At 42.3% G+C, this 10,474-nt stretch overlaps 1 protein-coding gene across 1 annotated transcript; it reads right to left on the bottom strand.

Moving 5' to 3' along the window:
• Positions 1-2,395: 2,395 nt before the first annotated feature.
• On the bottom strand, positions 2,396-3,613 carry LOC120093870 (basic proline-rich protein-like; the record flags this gene model as incomplete). Its single annotated transcript, XM_039080600.1, has 1 exon — positions 2,396-3,613. A coding segment is annotated over one exon (1,218 nt), but the record flags the coding sequence as incomplete, so codon positions are not given.
• Between the last annotated feature and the right edge of the window lie 6,861 nt (positions 3,614-10,474).

The raw sequence follows: 10,474 nt of genomic DNA, 5'->3' as shown, positions 1-10,474 counted from the left end.
AAAAAGCAGCGAAGATGTGTACATTAAACCACATGAACATTATTAAGCGATGGTTCAAATGTATTTTTTAAATGGAAGGAATGACATTTTAAAAATGGAAGAACGTTCTAAAATTTAACTGTAGGAACCAGAATGGAGAAGGTCAAGAAAGGTTAGAAACAAAAGAAGTTTCTGAAATGTCTGGACTTAAAGGAGATGCTGAGCCCTGTGGTATGGTTCTATACATGAAAATCACCGTATTATAGTGGTACATTCATAGGTATAAAAATCACTATATTATAGCCCACAACGAAGCTTTGAAGCTTTGAACAGCTGCTAGGTGTGCTATATCTCATTTAGAAGTGAGCTTTACACTTACCATCAGCTTGACTAAATTTTGCACAGATTTTGTCCAGAACCCTTCTCTCTTTTTATAGTGTCTTTGCAAAAAAAAAAAAAACCAAAACCTTGTACTAGTCGTCTGTCATGTTTGTAATCTCAGATACTTAAGAGGTTGAGGTACAATACTGTGTGTTCAATCTTGGAGAACTCAGTGAGACTCTGTCTCAAAATAAAATGTTAACCAACAATGCTTAGGATAGAACTCAGTGGTAGGGTGTTCGCCTGACATGAATAATGCCAAGAGCTCAATCTCTAGCACAGAATGGGGGACAGAGAGGAGAGTAGGAGAGAGGAGAAGGGAGGGAAGGGGAGGGAACAGGAGGGAAGAGAAAAGGAGGGGAGAAGAGGGAAGGGAAGGGAAGGGAAGGGAAGGAAAGGGAAGGGAAGGGAAGGGGAAGGGAAGGGAAGGGGAAGGGGAAGGGAAGGGAAGGGGAAGGGAAGGGAAGGGAAGGGGAAGGGAAGGGAAGGGAAGGGAAGGGAGGAGGTACAATTATAAACCTTTCCCCTGCTTTGTAGTGATACACATCATTCAGGCTCACAGTAGTTTCTCACAGACCTGGGATTCATCTCTTCAAAATATAAATATTTAGGACAATAGGTTTCCCTCTTCAGGTTTGGAGAAGTGGGAGCCTCACTTTTGTAAGCACCAGATAGCAAACACAGGAAGCTTCGTCTCATTATTAGACTGCCTGCTTACGTCCATCTGGCCCTTGTCCAGTAACTTCCTCCAAGGCTGGAGAACTCTCCTAAGTTCTGTCTCAACTCAGATGCCTTCAGTCTGGTTGCCTGAGGACAATGTTCTTATATAATCCTATGGCTATCTAAAAGCCCAGTAACTCTTTCACAGTTAAGGTCATCTGTAGTTTTGCCTTCCTTCTTTCTACACCTATAGATCAATGTCATAGTCAAAGACACTCAGTAGATCCTTAGCACATCTGGATGAAACATCTGTTGAGTAAGGAAATTCATGCCAGGTTAATCCACGATGACCCTATGCAGTATTTGAACACGAGACACAGCACACGCAAGGCAATGCACACACACACAAACACAAAACTGGAAGCAACTGTGAAAAGCTGACAGGTGCATACAAGAAGATACGCTAAACCACGATGCTGACGTAGTTAAAAACTATGAATAAGTAGAAGTAAGATAAACATATGACAATATCAGAAGAAAGAAAAAGATGGCTGAAAAGAAGGAATGGCTGAGAGAGAAGCATAGAAGGCCCGCTCTCAGAACAGAACGAGAGGAAAGAAGAATGACAAAAGGAGGGGAAGGGAAGGGAAGAGAAATGGAGTAAAGGAAGGGAGAGGAGCATGAGGGGAAAGGAAGGAAAGAAACAAGACTGAAGCTGGCATGGGGCCACAGAAGGACAGAGGCAGAGAGAGGAGCAGGTAGGTAGAGCCCTGTAGCTGCTGGTGTACATGTGACTTACTCTCTTGCCCAAGCTTGGGTTTCAGTATCCATAACACCTGTAGATAGGCTGTTTGGACCATCCCAGGGAAGAATGTATTCCCATTCTTCACAAAACTTCCTTATTCCCCAGAGCAGAGCAAAAGCCATAAATCACTAATTGAAATGCCGCAGGAGGCAACTGTAGAAAAGTGGCCATCTCATATAGCAGTCTTGCTATATTTTCACTTAACAGATCATACAAGTGGGTTTCCTATTTTAAAATGTGGACTTGCGATAAAACACTATGAAGAACAGTACTTCAGTGAACAAAAAAGAACAGCAAAAGATAATGTAAATTAGAATCAGAAGGAGAATGTGGGGAAAGGCATCTGTGAGAATAGCACACAGTTTTTTCTTGATTATGATTGCTTTCAAATTCTCTTCTCTTTATATGTATTAATTTCTAGTAAAAAAATAACATGTTCAGCCAGCCCTTGTTCAAAGTTCCATTTTGTTGTTGTTGTTGTGGTGGTGGTGGTGGTTGTGGTGATGGTGGTGGTGATGGTGGTGGTAGTGGTTGTGGTGATGGTGATGGTGATGGTAGTGGTGATGGTGGTGGTGGTGGTGGTGGTGGTAATGGTGGTGGTGGCAGTGATGGTGGTAACGGTGGTGGTAATGGTAGTGGTGATGGTGGTGGTGGTGGTGATGGTGGTAGTGGTGGTGGTGGTGATGGTGATGGTGGTGGTGATGGTGGTGGTGATGGTGGTGGTAGAGATGGTGGTAGTGGTTGTGGTGGTGGTGGTGGTGGTGGTAATGGTGGTGGTGGCAGTGATGGTGGTAACGGTGGTGGTAATGGTAGTGGTGATGGTGGTGGTGGCAGTGATGGTGGTGATGGTGGTGGTGGTGGTGATGGTGGTGGTGGTGGTGGTGGTGGTGGTAGTGGTGATGGTGGTGGTGATAGTGGTGGTAGAGATGGTGGTAGTGGTTGTGGTGGTGGTGATGGTAGTGGTGATGGTGGTGGTGGTGGTAGTAATGGTGGTGGTGGCAGTGATGGTGGTAACGGTGGTGGTAATGGTAGTGGTGATGGTGGTGGTGGCAGTGATGGTGGTGATGGTGGTGGTGGTGGTGATGGTGGTAGTGGTGGTGGTGGTGGTGGTGGTAGTGGTGATGGTGGTGGTGATGGTGGTGGTAGAGATGGTGGTAGTGGTTGTGGTGGTGGTGATGGTAGTGGTGATGGTGGTGGTGGTGGTGGTGATGGTGGTGGTGGCAGTGATGGTGGTGATGGTGGTGGTGGTGGTGGTGGTAATGGTGGTGGTGGCAGTGATGGTGGTAACGGTGGTGGTAATGGTAGTGGTGATGGTGGTGGTGGCAGTGATGGTGGTGATGGTGGTGGTGGTGGTGATGGTGGTAGTGGTGGTGGTGGTGGTGGTGGTAGTGGTGATGGTGGTGGTGATGGTGGTGGTAGAGATGGTGGTAGTGGTTGTGGTGGTGGTGATGGTAGTGGTGATGGTGGTGGTGGTGGTGGTGATGGTGGTGGTGGCAGTGATGGTGGTGATGTTGGTGGTGGTGGTGATGGTGGTAGTGGTGGTGATGGTAGTGGTGATGGTGGTGGTGATGGTGGTGGTGGTGGTGATGGTGGTAGTGATGGTGGTGGTGATGGTAGTGGTAGAGATGGTGGTAGTGGTTGTGGTGGTGGTGATGGTAGTGGTGATGGTGGTGGTGGCGGTGGTGGTGGTGATGGTGGTGGTGGCAGTGATGGTAGTGATGGTGATGGTAGTGGTGGTGGTGATGGTGGTGATGGTGGTGCTGGTAGTGGTGGTGGTGATGGTGGTGGTGATGGTAGTGGTGATAGTAATGGTTTTCAATCAAAACCAAGTCCTTTCCATGGCAGCTAATGCTCTGAACCACTGAATCATCTGTGTTCTTCCCATTCTGTTGACTTTAGCAGCTTTCGTTACAGTCCAGATAACAAATAAAAACTTTCAGGAATATATATATATATATATATATATATATATATATATATATATATATTCTATCTCAAGAGTCATTGGTCCATCAGGGCCTTATTATATTATAAACTTCCCAGATGAAGGAGTGCTTATGTGTAGGTGGCAAGGGAACTTGGAAACTAAGGAAATAGATATGTCATCCTCCATGTCTACTGCCATATGCTATTGGAAACGTTCATCACCACATCACCATTCAACCAAGGGTGAGGATGGTGATAGTCCTCATACCCAGAATAAAAAACAGCTTTAATAAAATACTATTCCCAAGTGAGGACTGAATATGCATTTTGTTGTCTGTGCCATACACTGTATTCTAATCACTGACTCTAGACATGGACCCTACACACACACACACACACACACACACACACACACACACACACACACACACGCCCTTTAATCAAGCTGGACTGCTGCAGATTCAAAGCAGACAGTGCTCATATTCGATCATCAGTATCCAAATACATGTTGTATAATAAACATTTTCTAGCTCAAAGAGTGAGTCATATTTTTTCTGAATACAAATTAAATTAGCCAAGTTTTACTAGGATACAGAAGTAAATGTATGTAGTGTGTTTCTCTGGACAACCATTAATGGGCATCGAGGGAGCTATGATGGGGGATATTCTTGATATAAATGTCATTAATAAGCATATAAATCTGCATGCAGCCATGCAATTCTGGATAACGATTACTAAATAAGCTAGTGATATTTACTACGATCTCGCAGAACAGCACTGACCCCAATGACATATTCAACAGTTTGAAGTCAGATGATTAAAAATATAACACACTTAATTAATATCTTAGAGTTGCTTTTGGAGACCCATACATGACTTAAAGCAGTGACTGACACACGTTTGTGTTCAGCTCTACAGATGTGAAAAGGCGGCTTAAAGAATTTAAGTCCTTTTACACTCTAGGGTTAGTAATTTTCTAATCTAGGACTCAAAGCTAATTTCTAATAATAACCGCAGCACGCCGAGGTATCTCCTCTACTGGACTGCTGCCTCATTCTCCTCTGTTACCTGTGATTACACTAAGCTCATGCGCATACATTCCTAAGCAATCCACAACTGGCGACGGCTAGAGCATAATTACACAGAGTGCAACCTGCACAGGTTTACTAAAAGCCATTGGATTTGTCTCTGGTGAAACACAGTTGAATCTGCAGTTACGATCATCTGTGTTTATTCAATTCAGTGTAAAGTGCTACGTAGGCCAAACCAGGGGAGGTCACTGAATTTAGTTTAATAATAGAAACACAGAGATAAGGGTGGAGCTGTGATAGTGGGGTGAAGTTTGGTGATAGTGGGGTGAACTTTGGTATCACCTAAAGAACTCGAGTTATCATAAGTAAGCAACTGCCTTCAACAGCTATGCCTCATCTTTGGTGTGTTTAGAAATACCTGAGGAGACAGACAAATAAAGCATGGAGCTCAAATCCAAGAAGACCTGACCAAAGGAATGACTGCTCCAAACATTCGCTTGATCTTGTCTGGTTTGTGTTGTTGTTCTTGTTCTTGTTCTTGGTGATGGTGGGGGTGGTGTTATTGTTGTTGTCTTTATCAATGGTTTCTGACTGGTCTATGACTCTGGGGCTTTGGAAATTAATAAATTCATTACAGGGCACATCACATATATATATATATATATATATATATATATATATATATATATATATGTAACACCCTATATACTTAGCAAACGGCTTACCAAAACAAAGAAAGAAAACAAAATAAACAAACTAAACAACAGCAACGAAACCAGAAATCTATTCTGGTGTGTTCAGAATTGGGGGTTAAGGAAAGAAAACTTGGCTATATAAGCCCAGGGACAAAGGTTGGGAGGGCTGAAAACAGATGTGAGAAAGCATCGTGTTGAAGTCCTAGCTTCTTCTTAGAAGAAGAAGGCTGCAACGATTTGATCAACAAGGTACAGTTGCTTCTTTGTCTCTGCAAGATGCTTGAGAGCATACAGGTTGCATGTTGACATCAGGAACTATAAACCGCCAGCATTGGAAGTTGGCACGAGGGTCACCATTTTTATTTTAGCAGAAAGAGTGGCAGTGGTAGTGGTGGGGGCCCTGAGATGAGGGGGAAATGACTGTCGTTAGAAGAGATGGGACTAGAGTTTAATAACCTAGATCCGATGCCAGCCAGGGCGTCTCATCTCCTGTACAAACTCTCAAAACCTCGCCTGTGCCCTGTGGCATTGTCTGTAAAATGACCTAATAGCATCTAATTTGGGGGATTGTCGGGAAAAAGGAGGAACTGCACACTAAGAAAAAAGGAAAACAGAAACTTGAGGAACAAAAGCTCTTTGATGCCTTTCTCGGCCACTGCAGGCTTTGCCATGTTTGCGAGTGCCCCTGAAGAAAGAGCTTATAAAGCTCTCAGTCAGTGGTATCACAGGGTAGGCCCATACCTGTTCCTGATTAGCTCATTCTCTCCCACACTGAACACATAAGGGATAGTTTGAGTGGGGTCGCGGAAGAGGATGGCAGAAACCAAGAGAATCATGTGGAGGAGCAAAGAGGTGATGGGAAGGGAGGCCTATGGATGATTGCCTGAACACAGAGCAGAAAAGTCCAGAAAAAGAATGTGGTCCAATCAAACGCAGAGAATAAAAGTTAACCACAGATAACCAAGTCAGATGGCCACTGGATTTTCATATTCATTTTTATTTACAAAAAAAAAGACTATGAAAAAACGCTTAGAACAAAATGCTTTACATAGATTAAATTTGGTATGAAGAAACCATGTCTGTTATCATTCCTTACAGGACTGATCAGCTCACTATTTCATTCTAGTTCACTGTGAACCCCGTGCAGCGCCACATACACTTACACAAAGATAGGAAAAGCCTCCTCTAGCACGAACTATTATGTCAGAGCCTTCCTTGGGATTCTACAACAAGCAGTGAACTAGTGTTTGACAGCATTCTCTTCATAAAGGAGGAGAGCGTCTCTCCCACCTCCGGAATTTCATAATTGATGCTGACATCCTGAAAGCCAGATGACAGCGAGAAAGGGCACCCTTCATAAGGTCTTGGAAACATAGACTACACCCCACTTTTATATTAGATAGTAGTTTTTACTCATTTAATATGAAAAATGAATGAATCCTAGAGAGTTTCATAGTTATATCTGCATGAGCTAGAAAAAATAGCCATGTTCAAAATCTCATTTCTCTTGCCTGTTCCGATTGTTTTGACTTACGCACATGCAAGTGCGTGTGTGTGTACTGTGAAGCCGTAAATGTTCATTTTCTTCCACTCTTAGCTCTAAATACATAACAGGACTCCCATGGATAGGGTACCCTGTAACCTCTGGAGATATGGCATGGTAACGCACACTCAGATACAGGATCGGAAGCCCTCCAAGATTCTAAGCCTTGTTCCCCAACACTCTTAGTTAATGCACTGATACGATGGATGTGCCCTTTGGTACTTCTGCACTTCTAGCACAGTAACTCACACATCTTTGGGGAGATTAAAAATTAACACTTTAAGTCAAACTACACAGAGGAATAAAAAACAAAGGTAAAAAGAACAGAGATAAGACAAGTAAGTTTAAGCAAACTTTATCCCATGAAAGAATTTCCTACCAACTTAAAAGTGTCAGATGGAGGGGGGGTTAATACCCTCTCTATTATTACACCAACCACAATGTCCAGGCTCTATGTCACTCAGACAGATAAATGCACAAATGTGACTTTTGTAGTAATACCACATCGAGAAGCCCGAAGCGCCAAGCACTTTGGAATCGTTGGCAATGCACTTCCTCCCACGTTCCATTGCTATGAACCATAAGCGTGCACGGTAGTTTCTCATTGGCACTCGGGCCTCAAAGGTTAATTTTAAACATTTGGGTTGTCCATCTCCAGATGATTCTTTTTAGGATCTTAGATCCTCACCACTTCAGCTCATCTTCAAACATTTCTGGCTGTGTGCACTTCTAAAACGTTCCCCACAAATGTGTCTCCCCGCTGAGGTTCCGGAGTGTAAAAGTGTTTCCGAGGGATTATAATAATCTGATTAAGACTAAATTGCGAAAGAGCACAGGTAGTCCAGAGAGGGAACTCACAAATGAAAAGCTGCCTGAAGCAATGCCTGCCGCTTCAGCTCCCAGTTCAAGTGCATCTGGAGAGGAATTCAGATTCTGCTGGGGCTTATTGCCATGCGAAGTTAAGCTTTTGCTGGTAAACTGTCTGCACGCCTTCAAGAGACATAGAAGGGCAAACTTCCCAAAGGGACCTATCACCAGTGTATGCCTCGAGCGGGTGCTGCAGGGCAGCCCCTAACTAAGGAAAAGCAGAATCACTCTCTCTGGGGCTACTGTGGGCACGCGTAGTCTTGCTGCTGCTAAGCTTCTGAAGAGGAGGCAACTGTGTCTTGCATACTGAATATTGATCTTCCTAGGAAGCTTATGACCTTCCCTCTAGCTTTTTGAGCTGATGTTATCAAAGAAGTGCTTCTCTCCTTGAGTAATAATAACATTTCTAAGTATGGAGATACCATATCGACTCACAGGACTGCCAGCTTTCTCTCTCTTCCCTTTGCAAAGGTCCTGTGGTCCTAACAGTCTTTACTTGTAGAATTCTGCTTTCCAACCAGATCCTAGCGGTCTCTCCCCAATACCTCTACTTTATTCATGATAATTAGTATACATTTTTCTTCTACTTTTAAACTATGAAATTAGAAAGGTGATTCCTATAATCTTAGCATTTGAGAGGTGGAGGCAGGAGGATTATAGTAAATTCAGACCAGTCTCAAAGAGTGACTTACAGTCCGGCTGAGACTACAGTTTGAGATCCTGTATAAACATTTTTTAAAAACGATTTCATGTTTTTAAAAAGTCAAAGGACTGTATATATTTATTATTTCAATATTTGAACCCTTTGAGTATTTGACTATTTTGCTGAAATAGTGAAAAAGTAAGAAAGTTTTGTAAAATAGTTTATGAAAATAGAAATAATAAAATAAAACAATAATTAATTAAATAGTCATACACTACTAAAGCCATTTAAAATGTCACCATCTCTTCTTTAGTGGCACCTGATTTATTTTTTCCTAATGTGCTGATAAATTATTTCTCTGAAGAACATTTAAGGGTATGAAAGGACCAGCATGTAGCCAAAGTAACAAGGACCATGAACTATGAAAAGGATGAGGCTGTGTTCCTCACTGGACTTGGTTGGATTATTATTGCCCCAGAATATCCTCAAGAAAGATAGCCAGTGTTCACAAAAGTCTGTTTGCTTTCCATGGCAGTCCTCACCAAGGCCCAGAGGGAAATGTCAAATGGCCATTAGTTGTAGGAGAATACATGAATGGGTGAGGGAATGAAGCTGTCCTGCTTTTAGTATCTCGTGGATCTGTACAGTAGCAAGAAGGAAAATACTGGCTAGTGGTATGTATCTGATATGCATGCGTATACATGATATATATATGTATACATATATATGTATATATATACATAAACATATACACACATATATATATAACTTTACACACATACACATATACATATACATGATAAGGGTTCCACAACTAAATTCTGAATTATTTATAGTTCAGGAAACCAAGAATGGCCAGCACCTTCATCAAGAGGCTGCTACAAGGGAAGAGTCGCATCGTTGCAATGACAGGTCCTTTCAGTAATGGGAGAAAGGCTAAGAAAACAACCAGATTCCATGTTATATAAGGGAAGAAGGGGATACAGATACACAATATGTGGGGTCCAAGTGTTTCTCCAATTTTAAAGCCAAGGAGACATGTGATTTTGCTATTCTGCAATGAATTCAAAATCAATTGGTGAGATAAAACAGATGTTTACTTCTCTTGTATAATAAGGATTTCTGGGGAGGCTCCACTCCAACAAGCTGTCAGTGGTCCAAGTCAGAAGGGAAGAGCTACCATTCTCCGGTCCATGTCATAATGTCATTGCCAAAAGTGGATTCCTATTAGGCTAAAAAGTGGACACACACGGGGCGGGGGGGGGGGAGAGACAGAGACAGAGAGACAGAGACACAGATAGAGACAGATAGAGACAGAGACAGAGAGAGACAGAGAACTCTTAGTCCAAAGGGCTTCTTGCTTCTGTTAGAAATAAGCAGACTTCACAATTCAAGGGTCAGCTAGCAGTATTAGACTCAACATGAAGGATAAACATATAAAATAATCAATTTTATTTTTGCTTTGAATTATTGAATGAAGAGTTGGATAAATGAATGTTATTAATTAATGGTTTAACTACTATGGGATTACTTTTTCTGTTTTGTAATGCCCTAAGACACTTTTGGGGGGACAAGTTGTGTTTTGTACCACAGGTTATACTGTAACTTACTATATAGGTCAGGCTTGACTCGGAGTCACATCAGCCTTCCTATAGCAACCTTTCCATTCTGGGTTATAGATAGACATGAGCTATCATGCCTACTTTCAACCCTTCTTACAAATCCTTAGTATAGAGCAGCAATGACTCCATTTACATATACCAAACATCACTGATAGACATACAGCAAATACCAGTAGCAGCACCAACCCATGGGGACATACTTGATGATTGTTCTTTTGAATGAGCATAACCTAGTTTATTTTTAAATGCTTTTCTTTCTTTCTTGAAGCAAAGCACCACCAGATGCTGTAGAGATCAGCGTTCAATGATCTATGCAAGCCTA

The sequence above is a fragment of the Rattus norvegicus genome, chromosome 7 (genome assembly GCF_036323735.1).
Source record: "Rattus norvegicus strain BN/NHsdMcwi chromosome 7, GRCr8, whole genome shotgun sequence".
NCBI lineage: Eukaryota > Metazoa > Chordata > Mammalia > Rodentia > Muridae > Rattus > Rattus norvegicus.
Note: the sequence above shows the minus strand (reverse complement) of the source record. Positions and strands in the feature narration are given on the sequence as shown.